Here is a 24,190-nt window from a genome sequence, read left to right as displayed (position 1 = left end):
CATGATGCCGGCAGTGGAGGGGGAGGCGGAGATAGTGGTGGCATTGGACGCGGAGAAAGCATTTGATAGGGTGGAGTGGAAGTACCTGTGGGAGACGCTGGAACGGTTTGGATTTGGGGAGGGATTTATTAAATGGGTGAAGCTGCTCTATTCGGCCCCGACGGCAAGTGTAGTGACGAATGGTAGGAGATCGGAGTATTTTGGGCTCCACCGGGGGACCAGACAGGGGTGCCCCTTGTCCCCCCTGCTCTTCGCACTGGCAATTGAACCATTGGCGATGGCACTGAGGGGCTCAGGGGGGTGGAGAGGGCTGACAAGGGGCGGGGAGGAGCACCGGGTATCGCTATACGCGGACGACCTGCTGCTATACGTGGCAGACCCAGAAGGGGGAATGCCGGAGGTGATGGAACTGCTAGCAGAATTCGGGGACTTTTCGGGGTACAAGCTAAACTTGGGTAAGAGTGAGGTATTTGTGATACACCCAGGGGACCAGGAAGAGAGAATCGGGAGACTCCCGTTGAAGAGAGCAGGAAAGAGTTTTAGATATTTAGGGGTGCAGGTGGCAAGGAACTGGGGGACTCTCCACAAGTTGAACTTCTCCAGGCTGGTGGAACAGATGGAGGAGGAATTTAAAAGGTGGGACATGGTGCCGCTGTCGCTGGCGGGCAGAGTGCAGTCCGTTAAAATGACGGTCCTCCCGAGGTTTTTGTTTTTATTTCAGTGCTTGCCCATCTTCCTCCCTAGGGCCTTCTTCAAAAAGGTGACGAGCAGCATCATGAGCTACGTGTGGGCGCACGGCACCCCAAGGGTGAGGAGGGTCTTCTTGGAGCGGAGTAGGGAGAGTGGAGGGCTGGCATTACCCAACCTTTCGGGGTATTACTGGGCGGCTAATGTATCGATGGTGCGCAAGTGGATGATGGAAGGGGAGGGGGCAGCTTGGAAACGAATGGAGAGGGCGTCCTGTGGCAACATAAGCCTGGGGGCCCTAGTAACGGCGCCATGGCCGCTCCCTCCCACGAGGTACACCACGAGCCCGGTGGTGGCGGCCACCCTCAAGATCTGGGGGCAGTGGAGGCGACATAGGGGGGAAGTGGGAGGTCTGATGGAGGCACCGTTAAGAGGGAACCATAGATTCATCCCGGGGAACATGGACGGGGGATTCCAGAGCTGGCACAGGGTGGGCATCAGGCAGCTGAAGGATCTGTTTGTAGATGGGAGGTTTGCGAGCCTGAGAGAGCTGGAGGAGAAATTCGGGCTCCCCCCGGGAAACGTGTTTAGACATTTGCAGGTGAAGGCATTTGCTAGACGCCAGGTGGAAGGGTTTCCCTTGCTCCCCAGCAGGGGGGCGAGCGATAGGGTGCTCTCGGGGGTCTGGGTCGGAGGGGGGAGGATATCGGACATATACAAAGTAATGCAGGAGGCTGAGGAGGCATCAGTAGAGGAGCTGAAAGCCAAGTGGGAGGGGGAGCTGGGAGAGCAGATAGAGGATGGGACATGGGCTGATGCCCTGGAGAGGGTTAACTCTTCCTCCTCGTGTGCGAGGCTTAGCCTCATTCAATTTAAGGTGCTACATAGAGCCCATATGACGGGGACAAGGATGAGCCGGTTTTTTGGGGGTGAGGACAGATGTGTCAGGTGTTCGGGAAGTCCAGCGAACCATGTCCATATGTTTTGGGCATGTCTGGCACTGGAGGAGTTCTGGAAGGGGGTGGCAAGGACGGTGTCGAGGGTGGTGGGATCCAGGGTCAAACCAGGATGGGGACTAGCGATCTTTGGGGTTGGGGTGGAGCCGGGGGTACAGGAGGCGAGAGAGGCCGGAGTACTGGCCTTTGCGTCCCTAGTTGCGCGAAGAAGGATACTGATACAGTGGAAGGACGCGAGGCCTCCAAGCGTGGAGACTTGGATTAATGACATGGCAAGCTTTATTCAGTTGGAAAGGGTCAAATTCGCCCTGAGAGGGTCGGTACAAGGGTTCTTCAGGCGGTGGCAGCCTTTCCTCGACTTTTTGGCTCAAAGATAGGGTGCAGAGGTCGCAGCAGCAGCAACCCGGGGGGGGGGGGGGGGGTGGCAACAACGGGTGTGGTGGGTTATTTAAGGTTGTAATGCGGGCAAATTTTTTTGCAGTTCTTGTTTGATGTTAATTGTTGCTTTGTTTGTTTTTGGGGGGGGGAGGGACAGCGCGCGCGGGGGGGTCGGGGGGGGGGGGGGATATTTGTTAAGAGGGAATATTTTGTAATAGTCTATGGTTAGGTGGGGTAAAATATTTTCATGTAAAAAATCTTTTCAATAAAAATTATTTTAAAAAAAGAGTGACATGCCAGCCTTTTGTACGCTGGCGGAGGGACATAGCCCCAGTTTTGGAGAATGCAGCCCCACGTCTTTCAGGACTTGTGGGAGGAAACTGGAGCACTCGGAGGAAACCCAAGCAGACACAGGGAGAATGTGCAGAATCCACAGAGACAGTGACCCAAGCCGGGAATCGAACCTGGGAGCCTGGAGCTGTGAAGCAACACTGTAACTGTAACTATGTCAAGTCACTTGTAGAATAAGCAAAACATCAAGTCATGATGACAACATGAAACATCCTGCTCCAATTTCTATCAATCGTGTAATTACACTCCTAGTCCTCCAGTTCTTTGGCACCACTCTGCTATTTAATGAGGATTAAAAGATTGTGCTCAAGGCTGGAGCTATGTGTGTCGTCTTGCTTCTTTCATCAGCTTAAGATGCATTCCAGACCAGGTGATTTGGCAAAATGATTAGCAACTTGATATGTCCGTAAGTCCCCATGATCGCATGGCCTCATCATGCCCAACTTGGTACGCGACGAGGCTGGTTGTCAGATTACTCGGTGGGATCCAGATTTGCATATTAAGTGAGCAGTTAGCCTCACTTAAATATGTCTGCATCTGGGTCTTCCAAGGCCCGGAATCGAACACCCGCGCATGGGTTCCTTGCCTTGACACCTTTTAGCACCGGCCCACACAAACGTGGACCAGGCTCAACAGTACCTGAGGGAGGGAGGGAGGGTCTCCATCAGAGGTGCCTGATTGGTTAAGCTCTTGGCACTGTGGTATCTGTGGTACCCTGACACTCCTGCTGCAACCTTGGCACTGCCAGGGTGCCTAGGTGGTGCTGCCAGGGTTCCAGGCTGGTAGGGTGGTAGGTTGCCCACGCTGGACATCGGGCCGGGGGTGTGCTGCTCTTATCAAGTGTGGTGAGGGGGGGGGGGGGGGGGGGGGGGGGGCTTGAGGACCCGTAACAATTAAGTTGGGGGGGGGGGGGGGGGGGGTTTGGTGGCACGGTGTGGGTTGAGAGATCAGGCCAGCATGTAAAAATGAAGGTAACTTCGGCCGTGGTGGGTAGTTACCAGCTGAGGCCAGAAAAATACAAGTCCCATTTGATAGCGAGCCCATTCTCAGCGCTGCAGGTGTTGAGAAAAAACCTGCTAAGTGTACCCAAAATCGGACTTTGTTTGTTCCCCGTTAAATCGCGGCCCCCATCATTTTAGTGTATACTTTGCATCTTATACTTTCTTTTAGAAGACCGAAGCTACGCCTTCTGCCTCCATGAAGATTTCCTTTTTTAATATAAATGTCGAGTACCCAATTCATTTTTTCCAATTAAGGGGCAATTTAGCGTGGCCAATTCACCTACCCTGCACATGTTTTTGGGTTGTGGGGGCGAACCCAGGCAGACACTGGGAGAATGTGCAAAGTCCACACGACCATAACCCAGAGCCTGAATCGAACCTGGGACCTCGGCGCTTTGGGGCAGCAGTGCTAACCACTGTGCCACCGTGCTGCCTGAAGATTTCCTTTTGGACCTTGGTAGGCCCAACCTTTCCTTCGGTGACCTCATCACCATTGTTCATTCTTTTATGGGATGTAGATGTCCCTGACTAGGCTGGCATTTGTTGCCAATCCATAATTTTCCTTGAGAAGGTTGTGGTGAGCCACCACCTTCAATCACTGTAGTCCATGTGGTGTAGCTACACTCACAATGCTGTTGGGGAGGGAGATCCAGGATTTTTACCCAGTGACAGGATGGTGAGTGGCTTGAAGGGGAGCTTCTTGATGGTGGTGGTGTTACCTCCCACCTGCTTTCCTTGTACTTTTTGGTGGGAGAAGTTGCAGGTTTGTAAGGTACTGTTGAAGTAGCTTTGAGATGCTGCATCGTGTCGATGGTACACACTGCTGCCACTGTCATTAGTAGAGGGAGTGAATGTTTAAGATGCTGCATGGCGTGCGAATCGAGCGGACTGCTTTATCCTGGATGGTGTTGCGTTTCTCGAGTATTGTCAGAGCTGCACTCATCCAGGCAAGTAAAGAATATTCCATCACACTTGACTTGTCTTGTCGATGGTGGACAGGGTTTGGGAGTTACGTGATTTACTCACCATAAACAACCCAGCCTCTAACTTGCTCATTTAGCTGCTGTATTTATATAGCTAGTTCCATTTAGTTTCTCATCAATTGTAACCCCCAGGGTGTTGTTGGTGGGGGCTTCAGCAATGATAATGTCATTGAATTTCATGGGGAGACAGTTGAAATTCTCTCTTGTTGGAGATGGTGAGAAAGTAATATTTTTTGCCGATTAACCCTATTTGACTGCTTGTTACCTTGTGGTAACCTTCAAGCGTTTAAGTAATTGTCTCCATTTTTATGATTGTATTTGAGTGGCATTTTGCAGTAAGGTATTTGGTATTATAATTACTCATGTGAAAACTTTAATTCACCTGTCCCTCTATGCTTATCAAAGATTTAAGCTCCTTTATGCAGTAAAGTCAATGCCTCCTTGTTATCAGTACGAATTATTTATTCTAACAAACCTTTTCAAAATTCTGAACATTTATCTTGGATTCCCCTTCCCAACAAGGGCAGCATTGTAGCACAGTGGTTAGTACTGTTGCTTCCCTGTGGTTAGCACAGTTGCTTCACAGCTCCAGGGTCACATGTTTGATTCCCTGCTTGGGTCACTATCTGTGCGGAGTCTGCACGTTCTCCCTGTGTGCGTGGGTTTCCTCCGGGTGCTCCGGTTTCCTCCCACAGTCCAAAGATGTGCTGGTTAGGTGGATTGACCATGCTAAATTGCCCTTAGTGTCCAAAATTGCCCTTCGTGTTGGGTGGGGTTACTGGGTTATGGGGACAGGGTGGGGGTGTTGGCTTGGGTAGGGTGCTCTTTCCAAGAGACAGTGTAGACTCGATGGGCCGAATGGCCTCCTTCGGCACTGTAAGTTCTACGATTCTATGATTCACAGCTCCAGGGTCCCAGGTTCAATTCCTGGCTTGGGTCACTGCCTGTGCGGAGTCTGCACGTTCTCCCTGTGTCTGTGTGGATTTCCTCCAGGTGCTCCGGCTCCTACCACAAGTCCCGAAAGACGTGCTGTTAGGTGAATTGGATATTCTGAATTCTCCCTCTGTGTACCCGAACATGTGCCGGAATGTGGCGATGAGGGGCTTTTCACATAACTTCATTGCAGTGTTAATGTAAGCCTACTTGTGACAATAAAGATTACAACAATATTCTCTGCTCCAGTAAGTTCAGCAGTGATTTTTAAAAATAGTTATTAGGCCAGGTTTCACACTGGAATCCGACTTGTCGAGTATTATCTTATCTTCAGCTGGGATTGGAATAGGCGCAATAATAATAAAATTTCCTGATTAACTTTAAGTGCTTCAGATAACCTTTACATTAGAGATACTACATGAATGAAAAACAGTCATTGACAATTGGACATAATGACAAAGAATGAGTGAACTACAGGAAAATATAAACAGGGTATAAGAGTTGGTCCAATAGATGTGGAAAATGCAGATAAATGTGAAGTAACCAATTTTGGGAAAATTGCAAAACTACACCCAAAATGAAGAATTCAATGCTGTAGATAAACTAAAATAATGAAAAAGCAGGAATCCAGATGGAAAAAGTGGGCCAGGACAGACTGTTGGTGATGGTGACCCCCAGGAACTGAAAGCTATTGACCATCTCCATTTCAGAGCCAGTGATGCAGACAGGAGTGTGTGTGTCGTGCTACACTTCCTGAAGTCGATGATCAGTTCCTTGGTCTTTCCAACATTTAGAGAGAGGTTGTTTTCGGTACACCATGCAACAAAGTGATCTCCCTCCTGTAGTCTGATTCATCATTGTTTCAGCCCACCACAGTCATATCATCTGCAAACTTATATCTCTGGCTTAGATACCCCTCTAAATTATAATTGAGTAATAAGTAATTATGTTTAATTAGTTTAACAATGCTTAATTTTTTAAATTTAGTGTAGATTCCCAATCAGGTCACAGCTTTACTGTGATGTCACTTCAGTACCCCCCACACACACACTCACTCTCTCTGGTTCTCTCCCTGCAGATTAAAAGTTACAGGCCAGAAGAAAGAGAGAGAACAAAACAGTAGGGATAAAGCACCTTCTCCCACTCTGCACCGAATTACCTCACTGCACCAAATTACCAAGTTCCAAATTCCCACTCTGGATGTGTCTCACTCCAGCTGTGTCTCCTTGACTTGCGCAAAGCTTACTCCCTCGCTTATAGTTCTTTGACATCTTGTATGTGGCCTTAAATTTTTCTCCCTCTTAATAATTTGTCAGTGTTTTTGAGTGACATGGTTTTGAAGTAGCCTATTTTTCCACTGTTGTGACACCCTGTACCTCTGCTCGACATTTTTCTGTGTGGGTATTTCCCACCGCACCAAATACATTTTAAAATAATGGCTGGTGTGCTTTTTCCCATGTTTTGGCAGAGTTGGTTTTGATGTGCTTTCTCTCGTGGTCTGTATTCTATCTTCTCCATGGATGCTCTCTGTCCCCACAGACAAACACCCAACTCTCTATTCTGATTTTTGTTTGTCTTTCAATCTGTACTGCTTTCACTGGCTAACTAGTCCAATCTAGTTGCTGAAGCGGCAGATTCGAAGAGTATAAACCCACAAGTCTGGCTGCAGCTTTGCAAATGGAATGCCGATTGCCAGCTGAGTAGGTAAGAGTTGGGTGAAGGGGGATGACGGACCTGCCTGTCAAGGCTAGCTCAGTACTTCACTGCTTGGATGGTCAACAATGCTTCCTGATAGAAACATGGTTTCAGGTGGCAGCACTGGCTGCTGGGACAACTCTCATCCTCACAAATGTTCTACATCCTTACAGACAATTCTTCCTTGTACGTTCACTTAAAACAAAGATCCTGTTTTTGATGCAACTCCTGGGACCCAACTCTATGCCCGTTCCAAAATTTCTGACATATATAGCTTACTTCACTGAAAACTACCTTGTTGATTTGCATGAATTGTGATGTTTCTTCTGACTGTACTGGCTGGTAGCTACCCTCTCTGCAAATTCTGTCTGTATTGACTGGCATCTACCCTCCCTGGCAAATTTGGAAATACCAGGCTTTAGTATGCTCCTCAGACGCTGGCCAATCAAAACCCTGCTGACAGCCCATTGTGAAGTGGTTCAATAGAAGAAATAGAGAGATTCTGGTCTCCGGGGTCTCCCTGACTGCTTATTAAGGCCCACCTTGAAGGTTTGGACTGCTTGTTTAGCCAACCCATTGAATGCTAAGTGGTAAAGCACAGTTCTGATGCACTTGATACCATTTAAGGAGGTGACGTTTTGAAATTCTGCACTCATAAAGGCTGTTCCATTATCTGAAACTAACTTCAGGTACCCCCTGGGTCGAACAACACTGTCACAATTTATCAACTGTGGCGTGCCATATCGTAGACTTAGTTTCAAATACTTCCCTCCACTAAGCCTCTCCTTAGAAATCAAACCATCAAGTCCCGGTAGCATCCTAGTAAGTCTTTCCTGCATTAATAGAATGTTGATCAAGTTAGCCAAAACAGCTGAATGCAAGTCAGGGAAAGTTGGGCAGTATTCGATTCTAGTCACTGAAAATGCATGAGAGAAATTTAGATATTTAAGTTTAGAGATTTAGAGCTTAAAATTGTCAGGGTTATGGAAAAGGTAAATTCAGAATATTACTTTAAATTGTGAGGACAGGATAACAGGTCACACACTTAACTAGTTAAATATAATTTTAATACTGATCTCAGGAAATTACTCTTCATGTAGTGATCAACACAAAGAATGGACTTCTGGATAGAACAGTGGAAATGGAAACACTGGTATTATTTAAGAAACATAGATGCTGCAATGGGGTGACATTCTGAATGCAAAAAGTAAGATGGGCCAATTATCTTGTAAACTATTGAAAATCACTGGGCTCTGTTAGGGGAGTGGAGTCTATCCTTCCTGGTTTTCAGTGTTTTACAGTCAAGTACTAAAAGGACAGAAAGTGGCCCTTGCTCTCTACTTTCTACCCCTGTCCGCTTTCTTGTGCTGTTGCTCTGGCATGTGCCCTAGCTCTGGTGCCTGCTCTCACTTTGGCGTGTGCCCTCTGTTCCGCTATTTTGAATTGAATACATTTTGAATGTAGTGAATAGAGTGCACTCAAGTGGGATGATTTCATTTGGACTTGAATATTGAACCTTTAATGCCTCTAAATCCTATAAAACCTTTATGCATCAATAAAATAAAAAAGCTTGCATTGATGTATTATCTTTTACAACTATGTTCCAAAGCACTTTACAGCCAATGAAGTACTTTTGTAGTTTGGCCAAGTTTGTAATATAGGGAACACCAACAGCAAATTTGCACAATATTTTTATTGGTAAATCTTTTTCAGGTATACAAGGCAACAGGGGAGGATTTTCTGAAAATTGCAGGAGGTAAAGTAACTTTTGAAACATGCATTTCTCTTTTTTAATGCTTTTATCACATTTTATTACTCCAGATAAAGAAAATATGCTCCTAGCACGGAGGGAAAATTTGGCATCTTACATAAGTGTGAAAATTTTTCAATATTTTCCCAATATCACTGGTGTACTGTGAAACTGGCATGTGTTTGCGTATTGGTGTGGCTAATTTAATTAGACTGAAAGTAGTTAAAAACATCAAAAAGGAGTTGGGTGTGAAAGCAAGTATTATGAATTGGAGATGATCAGGGTGAAGGTGAAATACCGGTGAGCCGCATGAAGGAAATTTGCATTAGGAAGATGAGGGAGGTGACCGAAGTTTAACTACTACATTGCAAAGGAAACATGCACAATTGACAAAAATCATAAATGAATAAAGCAAAGTGTTATTTTTACCCAAAAGCAGTATCCATGAAAATAACATGAAGGATCTGTATATTCTGTGAAAGGAAATTTCCAAAGGGATGTAAAAACAAAAGATTTAAAGATGAAAGGGGAAAAACAGAGTTTGAAAGCTTTATAGGTAGGTGTGGCCATAAGATCCTGAGGAGCATGTGCGCTGAATCAGACCTGTGAAGAAAGCAGTCCCCCTCTGAGAAGATAAATGTTGTGTTTGCAAGAGTTTGGTAGAAGCTTTGGTTTTTGAGTGTCAAATGAAATACTTCCCTGTAGTAAAAGCGGATGTTTGTGATAATCTTACTGGATGTTTTATTGAGACAATTTGAGATCTGTTGCCTAAAAGGGTTGTTTAACAAAGCAGAAACCTTTTGGGGAAATAACTACTATTAGCTGTGTAAATGTAATAGTGTGTTTAACCTTCATATTTAAAATCTCAAAAAATTGTTTTAATTTTTTTTCCCGGGCTTCAGTGCAAATACTTCCTCATAATAAAATGCAAATTGTTGTGATAGCTTGTCCAAGTTTCCTTTGGTATTTGGGAAGCCTGGCAACTACCACTGCCATATCATATATCAAAATGATACAATATCTGAATGCAGAAATTTAATGCTGAATTGTGAGCAATCAAAAGGTATTGAAAAATAAATATTGTAACTAAATCTGGTTTATTGGATTTAATAACTTACCAGTCATAACCCACCCCCTGCAGATTTCAGGAATTAACTGGGAATACAGCTGGTAGCTAACCATATCAGTTATTTGGTTTGGAAAAATTACCTAAAGATATATATCCTTTTTTAAAAATCTTCTCAGTTTTCCTTGCTCTCCTGATGAAGTTGACTAGGGTACAGTTCTGCAGGCATTTGTCATTCTCCATTTTCTGCATTCATGCATGCCCCGAGTGATTGTTGTCAGGCAGGACAATCATCAGTATATGACAGTACTGGGGCAGCACGATGGCGCAGTGGTTAGCACTGCTGCCTCACGGCACCCAAGTCCCAGGTTCGATCCCGGCCCCTGGGTCACTGTCCGTGTCCGATGTGGACTTGGCACATTCTCCCCGTATCTGCATGGGTTTCACACACCACCCCCCCCCCCCCCAAAGATGTGCAGATTAGGTGGATTGGCCACGCTAAATTGCCCCTTAATTGGAAAAATTAATTAGGTACTCTAAATTCATTTTTTTTTAAATGCTTTAAAGGCTATTATTACAGTACCACCTTGATCCCACATTTATCCTTGTGTGTGCACGTTTGCTGCCAACCAGTCATTGAGCTATGCCCCAGTTTACCCTCTAGGAAGATGAGTTTATACATTGAAAATCATTGCATGCGGAAGAATATGAAATGCACTAACTGCAGACATCATAAATGTATTGCTATCCATTTCAGATTCTGTTGCTCATTTAATTAATTTGGCTAATTTTTGGTTTGAAAGTCACTCAGAATTAAACTTTTACATAGTGTGTTTTATTTGGATGCTAGTTTATTATTGTTTTCTCATTGTTATGCCTTAAACTCCCATTGTATCTTTCTAGGCACCTCCAATGAGGTAGCGCAGTTCTTATCAAAGGAGAATCAGGTTATTATTCGCATGCGTGGTCTTCCATTTACAGCTACAGCAGAAGAAGTCTTGACATTTTTTGGATCAAGCTGCCCAATAACAGGTGGAAAAGAGGGAATTCTTTTTGTCAAGTATCCCGATGAGAGGCCGACAGGTGATGCTTTTGTATTGTTTACCTGTGAGGAGTATGCCCAAAATGCACTTAAGAAGCACAAGGATATGCTGGGAAAGCGGTACATTGAACTTTTCAGGAGTACAGCAGCTGAAGTGCAACAGGTTAGTACGATAATACATTTGCAATTCATATTGGTAATTCAAGGCATGAAACAAAAATATCAAGTGGTACTTTTAAGTAGTAACGTAGCATTCAGACGGGCACTCTTATGGGCAACCTATGCTGCTTAAGCAATTCATTAAGACGTCTGTTCTTTACTTTCAAATTATCAATTTCATTTTGTGGTCTCCTGCGGTATTTTAGATGCACAATCTTCCTTACTCTTCTATAAGTTGTATGGTGGGGTGTATGACTAATTCACCTTACTTTGCTTGGACACCTTGTTTTGTGTAGCCATCCGCCATATCGTCTATGTGGACAACTGCGTCTATTGTGATACCTTGACTTGGCCATGACTCTGGCAAACCGGCTTATATTTTATCTTACTCTCTCAAACCATGTGCTTGCAGAAGATGTTCTCTGTCTTTTTTTCTTGTGGCAAGAAAGTTCCACATTGTGATATTGAATAAAACAAAACAAGTACTTGAGACTTTGGTAGGGGAGAGGGATGGGGGAATTGTGGAAACTGCAACTGCAGAGAGTATTGGTGTGTTTATCACATGAACGGAAAATAGCATTGAAGGATTTGCTGAACAGGTTAGGAGAGTTAGAATGGACTAATTATACTAAATTGTCTCTTTTTTTAAAGATTGTAAATGAATTACAAAGTACACAGAATCAGTTATCGTTAATGTCATGGGCCACCCCCAAAAACTTCAGAGCCTCTGAAAGAGCCATTGTCCACAACACACTCTCTACTTAAACTATAATACCTCACCTGGAAAGCAACCAAAATATGCTCACTCCTCACTGACTTTAAGTACACAAAGCCAATCCAATAGATAGACTTTTATCCCCCTCGAGCCCCCAATTTGTTATGGGCCAGGGTTTAGAGAACCCCCAAGTGTATCATGGAATTCACCTGACCCACAACTTTTAATAGATTGTGGTATGGGGAGCACACGGCCCACTCTACAGGTGTGGTACAGCAGAAATGGAAAAGGTTTTTTTAAAGCAAAACAATGTATCTTCTATGAACTCGGTTAACCTTTTTGAAACAAGCAGTGAACATCTTACCAACCATTAATTCAAATACAACCCCAAAGAGTACAACACGAAGTAATGCTTAAGCTGTCCTTTTAACATCCAGCAGACTTACAAAAATCATAACCTAAGGTTAAAGTCACTACTGAAAACATTTAGAATTCTGAATTCACCAAATAATCAAGAGATAGTCTTTTCATGGCAGAGAGATCAACAGTACACCTGCTCTGTCTGGCTTCAGCTCCAACACTGAAAACAAAACTAAAACACACCCTGCAGCAAGCAGCCTAAAATTAAATAAAAAGCGGACAGACAGCCCAGCTCCACCCACCCTGACATCACTGCAGTAATACATACCATTCTTAAAGGTATTCTCACTACAGATATTTATATACACACCCATTTATAAACACCCATTTCTTAAAGGTACTCTCACATGACATTAACAAGACAGTTCAAGCATGCATTTTTCATGAACATGTTTTGTTTAATAGGAGGCATAATAAAAAATAAAAACTGCATTTATTTGAGCAGGCTCGTAATACTCTGATTTGGAGCATCCAATTCTTTATTTTCCAAGGGCGATTTAGCGTGGCCATTCCACCTGCCCATCTTTTTGGGTTGTGGGGTTGAGACCCACGCAGGCATGTGTGCCAAGTCCACATGGACAGTGACTTGGGGCCAGGATTGAACCCGGGTCCTTGGTGCTGTGAGGCAGCAGTGCTAGTCACTGCCACCGTGCTACCCCTTGAAGAGAAAGCCATTGAGTTACCAGTTCTAGTTTCAGAAATGTAAGATCTAAGCAAGTTTTCTTGGATTGAGGAGACAGAAACTTAATATCTTTTTTGGATGTTTAAATTCCCTACAGGTTCTTAACAGGTATACATCCACTCCCCTCATACCCATAGCACCCGCTCCAATCATTCCTCTGCTCCCTCAGCCTTTTGTGCCTTCTACTAATTTGCGAGACTGCATCCGTCTGCGAGGCCTACCCTATGCTGCCACCATTGAGGACATTCTAGAGTTCCTGGGTGAATTTACTTGTGATATACGACCTCATGGAGTGCACATGGTGTTAAATCAACAGGTAGGAGTAAATCAAATTTTCTGAAGAACCTCCAATTAGCTTTCAAATGTCCATAGCATTGAGTGTCAAGATTAACATACAAGTTGAGGGAGACATGTTCCAAATTAGAACAACATTAGAATGGTTTACTTCTGCAAATGTGATATGAAATTAATTTTCTAGTTGGCTTGCTTTGGTTTATGTGCTATTGCCAATCGTTGTCTGAGAGAGCAATTTGTTTGACATTCTTTCACAGACTGTGTTTTACAGAGGCTTAACTCATTTGTTTAAAACTGTTCAAAGGTTAAATTATTGACAGAGGTGCCTTACCGATGTGTACCATGTCCATATGTCCATAGTGGCTAAGGTAAATATTGGCCCTTTAGAGGATGAGAAGGGAGATTTAATAATGGGAGATGAGGAAATGGCTGAGGAACTGAACAGGTTTTTTGGGTCGGTCTTCACAGTGGAAGACACAAATAACATGCCAGTGACTGATGGAAATGAGGCTATGACAGGTGAGGACCTTGAAATGATTGTTATCACTAAGGAGGTAGTGATGGGCAAGCTAATGGGGCTAAAGGTAGACAAGCTTCCTGGCCCTGATGGAATGCATCCCAGAGTGCTCAAAGAGATGGCTAGGGAAATTGCAAATGCACTCATGATAATTTACCAAAATTCACTAGACTCTGGGGTGGTCACGGCGGATTGGAAATTAGCAAACGTGACACCACTGTTTAAAAAAGGAAGTAGGCAGAAAGTGGGTAATTATAGGCCAGTGAGCTTAACTTCGGTAGTAGGGAAGATGCTGGAATCTGTCATCAAAGAAGAAATAGCGAGGCATCTGGATAGAAATTGTCCCATTGGGCAGACGCAGCATGGGTTCATAAAGGGCAGGTCGTGCCTAACAAATTTAGTGGAATTTTTTGAGGACATTACCAGTGCGGTAGATAACGGGGAGCCAATGGATGTGGTATATCTGGATTTCCAGAAAGCCTTTAACAAGGTGCCACACAAAAGGTTGTGTAAGATAAAGATGCATGGCATTAAGGGTAAAGTAGTAGCATTGATAGAGGTTTGGTTAATTAATAGAAAGCAAAGAGTGGGGATTAATGGGTGTTTCTCTGGTTGGCAATCAGTAGCTAGTGGTGTCCCTCAAGGATCAGTGTTGGGCCCACAATTGTTCACAATTTACATAGATGATTTGGAGTTGGGGACCAAGGGCAATGTGTCCAAGTTTGCAGATGACACTAAGATGAGTGGTAAAGCAAAAAGTGCAGAGGATACCAGAAGTCTGCAGAGGGATTTGGATAGGTTAAGTGAATGGGCTTGGGTCTGGCAGATGGAATAGAATGTTAACAAATGTGATGTTATCCATTTTGGTAGGAATAACAGCAAAAGGGATTATTATTTAAATGATAAAATATTAAAACATGCTGCTGTGCAGAGAGACCTGGATTTGCTCATGCATGAATCGCAAAAAGTTGGTTTACAGGTGCAACAGGTGATTAAGAAAGCAAATTGAATTTTGTCCTTATTGCTAGAGGGATGGAGTTTAAGACTAGGGAGGTTATGCTGCAATTGTATAAGGTGTTGGTGGGGCCACACCTGGAGTATTGTATTCAGTTTTGGTCTCCTTACCTGAGAAAGGACGTACTGGCACTGGAGGGTGTGCAGAGGAGATTCACTAGGTTAATCCCAGAGCTGAAGGGGTTGGATTACGAGGAGAGGTTGAGTAGACTGGGACTGTACTCGTTGGAATTTAGAAGGATAAGGGGAGGATCTTATAGAAACATATAAAATTATGAAGGGAATAGATAGGATGGATGTGGGAAGGTTGTTTCCACTGGCGGGTGAAAGCAGAACTTGAGGCATAGCCTCAAGATAAGGGGAAGTAGATTTAGGACTGTGTTTAGGAGGAACTTGTTCACCCAAAGTGTTGTGAATCTATGGAATTCCTTGCCCAGTGAAGCAGTTGAGGCTCCTACATTAAATGTTTTTAAGATAAAGATAGTTTTTTGAAGAATAAAAGGATTAAGGGTTATGGTGTTCAGGCTGGAAAGTGGAGATGAGTCCACAGCCATGATCTAACTGAATGGTGGAGCAGGCTCGAGGGGCCATATGGTCTACTCCTGCTCCTAGTTCTTATCTTCTTACGTTCTTATATCACAGATGATGATTTTCAGGCTTGAAAAGTAAATGGGCTTAAGATGCCATTTTGTTAATAAGACCATAAGACCATAAGACATAGGAGTGGAAGTAAGGCCATTCGGCCCATCGAGTCCACTCCGCCATTCAATCATGGCTGATGGGCATTTCAACTCCACCTACCAGCATTCTCCCCGTAGCCCTTAATTCCTCGCGACATCAAGAATTTATCTATCTCTGCCTTGAAGCCATTTAGCGTCCCGGCCTCCACTGCACTCCGCGGCAATGAATTCCACAGGCCCACCACTCTCTGGCTGAAGAAATGTCTCCGCATTTCTGTTCTGAATTTACCCCCTCTAATTCTAAGGCTGTGCCCACGGGTCCTCGTCTCCTCGCCTAACGGAAACAGTTTCTTTGCGTGCACCCTTTCTAAGCCATGTATTATCTTGTAAGTTTCTATTAGGTCTCCCCTTAACCTTCTAAACTCCAATGAATACAATCCCAGGATCCTCAGCCGTTCATCATATGTTAGACCCGCCATTCCAGGGATCATCCGTGTGAATCTCCGCTGGACACGCTCCAGTGCCAGTATGTCCTTCCTGAGATGTGGGGCCCAAAACTGGACACAGTACTCCAAATGGGGCCTAACCAGAGCCTTATAAAGGCTCAGTAGCACATCGCTGCTTTTATATTCCAACCCTCTTGAGATAAATGACAACATTGCATTCGCTTTCTTAATCACAGATTCAACCTGCATGTTTACCTTTTAGGGAATCCTCGACTAGCACTCCCAGATCCCTTTGTACTTTGGCATTATGAATTTTCTCACCGTTTAGAAAGTAGTCTATGCTTGGATTCTTTTTTCCAAAGTGCAAGACCTCACATTTTCTCACGTTAATGACATACTTCTATTTAGAAATCATAAATGCTTAACACTGGACATTGGCAACAGTTGTTGGATAACTAACCAGTTTTAAAGGAGAATTCCGTCAGTTTCTCAATGGGAATGTTTGTAATAAAAGTTTGGTAGAAATCAAGTGTTGAGATATTTCAGCCCAGATGCGCAAGGCCCAAATTTTAAACCCTGCCTGGCAGGAAAAGGTGGCAAACTACACCTCAAGCAGCATTCCAACATGTTTAAATCATTCACCATTTTTAACCCTGTACATTCCAATCCTGGCAAGAACTTCTGCTCCAGGCAGGTGTGAGCCTCGTCAGTAATTATTGGGTCAGATATTCCCTGAAAGTGAGGATTTGTGCTGCTGAAGTGCCATCGGCCATGCAAGCCCTGTGTATGTTCCCCAAGTGGCTACCCCTTCCATCAGTAGTCATCTGATATCAGCCAAGAGTAGACATTTTTTGTATTGAGGTCTTAATTTCACATCTAGTGGAAACCTGCAGAAGTTTTTAAAATTGCATTTGTTAGCCATTAATTTTATGCACCCTTAAAATGGCCTCTTGTTGCATTTTGGACACTAATCAGCTATATGCTACTCCTTTATTGGTCCACCTTTGGGTGAGGGGATTATTGAAAATGGTGAGTTGGGTCAGCTATCTGACAGGTTCCCACCTCCAACTGATCTTATCAGAGAAGGGATGAGCAATAGAAGTGGCTACCTGTCTTGCATTATCTGATTGGTGCCAATTAACTGGATCTTGGGGCCAGATTAGAGATGTTCTTGGGATCTTGCTGGCAGCAAATGGGCCCCACAGTGGATGAAGCCTGCAAGTGGACTTGCTGTGGTGCCTCTTTAAGTTACCCTCCACAATGATGGCCACAAATATATTTAAAAAAAATATCCAAAAAATGTTAGGTGGCGTTACTGGGTTATGGAGATGGTGAGTCAGGTGATATGAGTGGGACCTGGTCCTTTGGTGGGGTGCTCTTTCAGAGGGTCGGTGCATATTCGATGGGCTGAATGGCCTTCTGCACTGTAGGGATTTTACAATACAAAAGAAAAATATCATAGCTGCTGGAAATCTGAAATTGAAACAAAAAGTGCTGGAAATACTGAGTGGGTCAGGCAGCATCTGTGAAGAGAAACAGAGTTTAAAAAAATAAATTGAGTACCCACGCAGAAATTGGGAGAATGTGCTAACTCCACACAGACAGTGACCTGGGGCCAGGATGGAACCCAGATCTTCGGTGCTGTGAGGCAGCAGTGCTAACCACTCCACCATTTTGCCGCCTGACCACAAATAATTTGAGAAGTTTGCTAAACCTTCAAAGGGTCTTTTCATCTTCTTCAGGCATCCTGCCTGCTTTAGCAGTGCCTGACTTTCACGGTGGGACTGCCACAAGACAGTTTGTGAGAACCCGCATATTAGCCCATCCAATGCATATCCCATCTGCTATTTTTAATTGGGTGAGGCTACCAGAGTCTCCCTCATAACTAGCTGTCTCCAGTAAGCTTGCGCAGGTGGGAAACCAGGCATCATCATTTGGGGTTGGGGTCCACTTTTGGTACTGACATTTTGAAAATCTAATTTCTTTGGAATTCTCCACTCCAGAAGTATGTGAAAGCTCAATCATTGAGCAAGACCAAAAGTACTAGATTCTGGAAATTAATGACATTGAGAAATATGGAAATGGCACAGGATAGTGACATTGACGTAGATGATCGGCCATGATTTAATTGAATGGCGGAGTGGGCTCGTAAGACTGAATTATTTACTACTGTTCCTGTGGGTTACATCTCCCACCTAAGTAAACATTAGATAGAAAATGCTGACTGACAAATTCTCTGAAAGAGCAGCTCCCATAAAGACTAACTTCCTGCCCAGCAGAGATTGGGAAAAGTGTTTAATGGGGAATAGCTCTTGAGTTTATTAAATTTCTTCAATTTGTTTTGTATGTGTTAACAAAAGCATACCCAAGAAGAGTATTATTTCTGAAAAATGCTAAATTAAACAAATGTTTATATATTGTACAGTAATGGCAATCTTCTTAATGAGAAAGAAAGTACAGTATCATTTTACCTTTCAGGGCCGTCCTTCAGGCGATGCCTTTATCCAAATGAAATCATCAGATCGAGCATTCCTGACTTCTCAAAAGCATCACAAAAGAACAATGAAGGATAGATATGTTGAAGTATTCCAGTGTTCAGCTGAGGAAATGAACTTTGTATTAATGGGTGGCATTTTAAATAGAAATGGCTTGTCTCCACCGCCATGTAAGTTACCATGTAAGTTTGCTTGGCTCTTGATGGTGCTCTACGCTACTCGCTGGTAGGTGCTGGAGCTTTTATGACTCTTCATATCCCTGGTCCTTTGAGAAGGTTTCACACCATGATCTGAGGGTTTAATGTCCTAGCTTGTATTGGTTTATTGTGCCTTTGGTTGTGGCTTGCTGAATTTCAGAAAATATTGGTATAGGCTATCCATGGAATTAGACATGAATTGGCAAAAATGTTGTAAAATGATTCATAAGTTAAAACACAATTGTTCAAGTTTAATTCAATGAGTAATCTTTACTTAGATTGATAGCTGCCTCCATAAAAATATAAATATGATAGTGAAAACTCAAAGCAATGCAGAGTGCTGAATGTAAACAAGTGCTTTCAGACAAGATTTCATGTGCAAGCATTGCCTTTAACAGAAGGTCTCGGATTTAATGGTGGATCTCTGCTGATGCAACTGGTCTCAGCCAAGGTGGCAGTTGATTACTGCAACTGTTCGTACTGCCCTGGGATAAGAAGGATAACATTATTTTCAACAGATGAACTCCGATGGACTAACAGGATAAACTCATTTATGAAGTACTAGATGGTAGCTAGTGAATGTGAGTTGGTGTTTTCAGGGCAACAGAGGGGGTGGGGGCTGGGCTGGGGTGGGGGGTCGGAGGCGGTGGTATAGATTACAATTAAAATCTACTCCATACAAGGAGACACATTCCTGTATCTATTTTTAACTTGGCCATTTTAGTTATTCTTCCCCACATCTGTTCTCTACAAAGCTTTTAAATTTAAGAAGATAGTGAATGAAGGAGGGGAATATGTTTCTGTACCCCTCCATTTGTGTCGTGCCATGATCTGATTAACAAGCAAACTATTTTTTTTTTGGCGGGTAAATTGAAGAGTGCAAGATTTTATTTTGTTGAGGGCTCAACATCTGGCCTATCTCAGCACTGATTGCATTATTAATGCGCGCCTTTATTTCGTAAAATAACAACTTTTTTTTTAGAATTTTCTTTTTAACTAAACATTGGTACTGGTTTAATTCGGTTGACTGGACAGTTGGTTCGCGATGCGGAGCGAGGCCAACAGCGCGGGTTCAATTCCCGTACCAGCTGAGACTATTCATGAAGGCCCCACCTTCTCACATGTGGTGAATGTAACTTGGTAATTCACACTGTATCTTTGTAAGCGCAGTAGCGCTATCCAACCACTAGGGGGAGTATCTCTGGGAATGCGCAGGAGTTTGTACGGGGCTCCACCCTTGGTTCTGCCCATGACTCCTCCCCCTTGTGCTGCTGTATAAAAACCCTTGTCCAGAGTCAGCCTGCAGTTCACCGAGTGTTCATCAACGGGTAACAGGCTGGCTCTGTAGTAAGTAGATTAAAACCACTGTTCATATCGGAAAGCACGTGTCTGGTATTGAGTTCCCTTAACAATTCGGCGAGTGATTCTGTAGGCCGCTGGCGGCGAGTCATGAACACATGGCGTGCGTAAACTTAGTTAATGGGCCTTACATATATCTTATCGAGTACGCTAGCGCTGCAGTATATGAACCGGCCGAGTTTAGTTGCGTAGAGATTCTGTGGCTCACCCTCGCGTGCAGTAGACTTAACTTCTGTTCCTCTGTCGTTTCGGCTGTGCTCGCTTCTGCCAGGTAGGCCTTAAAGCACCGCAGCCAGTGGGAGAAGATTTATTTTGCCTCTGCATCCTGTGGGTCGAGGTCCAGGCTTGAGGGCCGATTCCATGATCGATCCCGACTGTTCTTAAGTAGATTAAATTGATGGAACCATCAATTCACCAGACACGTGCTTTCCGATATGAACAGTGATTTTAATCTACTTACTACAGAGCCAGCCTGTTACCTGTTGATGAACTCTCGGTGAACTGCAGGCTGACTCTGGACAAGGGTATTTATACAGCAGCGCAAGGGGGAGGAGTCATGGGTGGAGCCCCGTACAAACTCCTGAGCATTCCCAGAGCTACTCCCCCTAGTGGTCGGATAGCACTACTGTGTTTACAAAGATACAGTGTGAATTACCAACTTACATTCACCACATCAACATTGCCCCGCGCCTGAGGTATGGTGATCCTGAGGTTAAATCACCAGGTTAGCTCTCCCCCTCAAAGGGGAAAGCAGCCTTTGGTAATCTGGGACTATGTTTACTTTACTTTACATCTGCTAGGGTACTGTACCTTGAAAACGTTTCATTGGAAATTTATGCTTGCCCTAGAGAAGAATTAATTATGCTTGCTGTCATTAAGCTCATAAAATGATGCATACACCCATTCATTACAGCAATAGTGCACAATTAAGATTAATCACTCGACCATGATAAAGGGGCAGAGCCCTCTTTTTAATGACAAAACCATGGTTATTGTTCCTGCTGCAGGCATAGGAATATTTACAGTTAATGTCTTTATAACATCTGTTGAAATGGTTTTAGGATACTAATTTTTATTTTACTATTTTTAGCATTATAAGCAATTTCTGAGATGGAAAATGTACACGGGTAGTTTTGTGATGGGGACATAACAGTTCAAACACCCACTCGTTTTACATAAGACATCCATTGCATTAGTTTGCATTGGATTGCAATCCAGAACCCAGAGCTGAACCACCCAGTTTCCAGATGCTGTTTTTATATTTGAATTGCCATTTAAATGGCATTGCGTCACCTAATGCAGCCAGAGAAGGTAGGATTGGAGGTGGGGGTGGAGGGAAAACAGATTTTTAATATATTCTGTCCTCCTACTAGTTCCTTATTTATTCTATTGTTTTCAGATGTGAAATACAGAAGAACATGTCAGACCAACTGCAACTAACTAGAAATGTGCAGTATTGAGCCAACAGAGTAGCAAAATGCCAGCAATACAAAAGTAAAATACCAACATTTTAGTAAGTCTAAAGATGTGCAGGTTAGGTGGATTTGCCATGCTAAATTATCTATTTGTGTTCAAAGATGTGGGGTTACAGGGGTAGGACAGGTGATTGGGCCTAAGTAGGGTACTGTTTCAGAGGGTTGGTGCAGACTCGATGGACTGAGTGGCCTCCTTCTGCACTGTAGCAATTCTATGATTCTGTAAAATATTGTTATTAGTGCCCTTCGGCTGGAAATTAAAAGAGGATGTAAAACCAGTACTCTGGATTTTTGGTGACAAACCATGTCTTTATGATTGTCTTGATTTTTATTCAGCAGTCTCATGCAAAAATGGCTGTTCTACTTAAATGGAATTTTTCATATTCCTAAGCAAACTTTAAATTTCCTTGGTGAGATTGTAACAAGTTATACTATAGTTTCTAAATCGATCTTAAGTTTACAGACATCACTGCTTTAATCCCATGGCCAGCCTATAACTAACTTTTGTTCCTTTTATTTCATACTCAGCTTTTGCAATTCTGTTTTTGAAACTAGAGGAATTTTCTGAGGGAATAATGGCAAGGGTTAGGCTGGGTAGCCGCTTGTGTAGCAGCATAAATTCAGTGTTTTGTTGGAGTTCGGTGTCGTTAGAAAGTGTGGGTAGACATATTCCTCACTGCGGGCCTACTGACATTAAAGGACTTTCAGGAATCCCACGTATGTGACTTTGACAATAAACCTATCAGTGAAATTACAATGTTTAAGAAATCTCTTGCTCTTTACCAATGTTATATTTGATTGGCAATGTGATTTCTTGCCTGCCTATCCTAATTTTTTCTTGTATTACACCCAAACGCGACATCATCCAAAATCTGTAGTTTTCACTTGTGCAGATGGCACCCGACTACCTCACCAACACCTCTTTCAATTCCTCCAATCTTGCTCAATTATCAGACTGCTTGTCCAACATCTAGTTAATCATACCGTTTGCAGTGCAGAAGGAGGCCATTCGGCCCATCGAGTCTGCACTGGCCCTTGGAAAGAGCGCCCCACTTAAAGCCCACACCTCCACCCCATGCCTGTAACCCAGTAACCCCACCTAGCCTTTTTGGGCAATTTATCATAGCCTGACCTGCCCATCTTTGGACTGTGGGAGGAAACCGGAGCACCCGGAGGAAACCCACGCAGACGCAGGGAGAACATGCAGACTCCGCACAGACCAGTGACCCAAGCCGGAATCGAACCTGGGATCCTGGAGCTGTAAAGCAACGGGGCTAACCACTGTGCTACCGTGCCACCCAATCTAGTATTGGTTGGGCAGAAATTTTTCTCAATGAAATATTGGGAATGCTGAAGCCATTATTTTCGATCCTCGCTCAAACTCTGTTCCCTCGCGGCCACCTCCATTTCTCTCCCTCGTAGCAGTCTGAGATTAAATGGGTCTGATTGCAATCTGGGTGGCACAATTGATCCAAAGATGATCTTCTGACTTCATTTATGTCATCATTAAGACTGACTTTTTCCATCCACCGCCATAAAATTGCTTGACTTGCCCCTGTCTCAACTCATCAGCTGAAACCCTCTTTGACGCCTTTGTTACCTCCAGTGCATGCCTGGATGATCACCCATATTTTACCTTGTATAAACTTGATGTCATCCAAAACTCAGCTGCCCAAGTTTTAATTTGCTGACTGACTTTGGCTCCAGATTAAGCAACATATTGATTTTAAAATTTTCAGCTATTTTCAAATCCCTCCATGACTTTTTCCTCCCCACCTCTCCGTCATCTCCTGCAGCCTCATAATCCTCCCAGGTGTATGTGCTCCTCTAATTCTGGTCTGTAGAATATTTTTAATTGCAATTGCTCCACTATTGATGATCGTACCTTCAGTTGTCCAGACCCCAAGCTCTTGAATGCTCTCTCTGCCTCACATGCCTCCTTTAAGACACTTGAACCTACTTCCCTGGCCAAGCTGTTGGTCATCTGACCTAAATTGTCATGTGTGTCAGTGTAAAACAATTTTTATATCTCCTCTGTCGTACATTGAGACCTTTTTTATTATGTTAATGGTGCTATATAAAAGTTGTTCAAAGTTAACTGGATTAAAACCATTTGGTGAGTGGGGAAAGATAGAATTCTAATAGTTTTATTAACTAGTTTGAATCCCTTCAGCCAGATTTTCAGCCATCTGCTTGAACGGAAATGGTCTCGGCCAAAGTTAGAAACTAAATATCAAGACCATTGCCTTCAGTCCCCATCACAAACTCTGCGTCCTTCCTATTGATTTTATTCTCCGTGCTGGCTGTTGCTTCCGTTGAACAAGACAAGACTGTAACATTGACATTCTGATCAATCTCCAACTGAATCTCTTCTGCTCCTAACCATCAAATGAAATGGACTTCCTACATTCTCCTCCATGTCAACCCTATCTCTTCCCCTTTAGTAGCTTGGAATCTTGAAACAAATTATGACATATTTTAAGGAATGTGACCTGAATAAAGATTATTATTATTATTATTATTTGTGAAACACAAGTGGGGTTCACAGCAGGGCTGGTTTAGCTCAGTGGGCTAGACAGCTGGTTTGTGATGCAGAACAAGGCCAGCAGCGTGGGTTCAATTCCCGTACCAGTTGAGAATTCTGAATTCTCCCTCTGGGTACCCAAACAGGTGCCGGAATGTGGCGACTAGGGGCTTTTTCACAGTAACTTCATTGCAGTGTTGATGTAAGCCTACTTATGACAATACAGGTTATTTATTTTATATTTATTTAAGTGCCAGACAATGACCATCTCGAACAAGAGCGAATCTAACCACCTCTCCATTATGTACAATGGCATAACCGAATCCCCCACTGTCAACATCCTGGGGGTTATCATTCACCACAAACTTAAC

The 24,190-nt window shown here is 43.6% G+C and overlaps 1 protein-coding gene across 3 annotated transcripts in view; it reads left to right on the top strand.

Annotated features, from left to right (window-relative positions):
- Positions 1–24,190, top strand: part of LOC119972396 (epithelial splicing regulatory protein 1-like) — a 133,833-nt gene that overhangs the window by 36,694 nt on the left and 72,949 nt on the right. For 2 of the 3 annotated variants that reach the window (XM_038809009.1, XM_038809007.1), the window contains exons 9-12: positions 8,698–8,740; positions 10,704–11,005; positions 12,916–13,134; positions 18,248–18,446. In XM_038809009.1, coding sequence (XP_038664937.1) covers positions 8,698–8,740; positions 10,704–11,005; positions 12,916–13,134; positions 18,248–18,446 — 763 coding nt within the window. The remainder of the gene's footprint in view (positions 1–8,697; positions 8,741–10,703; positions 11,006–12,915; positions 13,135–18,247; positions 18,447–24,190) is intronic. The other variant, XM_038809008.1, reaches the window with a different exon arrangement.

Source organism: Scyliorhinus canicula, chromosome 10 (assembly GCF_902713615.1).
Source record: "Scyliorhinus canicula chromosome 10, sScyCan1.1, whole genome shotgun sequence".
NCBI classification, from domain to species: Eukaryota; Metazoa; Chordata; class Chondrichthyes; order Carcharhiniformes; family Scyliorhinidae; genus Scyliorhinus; species Scyliorhinus canicula.
The sequence above is the reverse complement of the archived record's forward strand: the minus strand, read 5'-3'. Positions and strand labels throughout refer to the sequence as shown.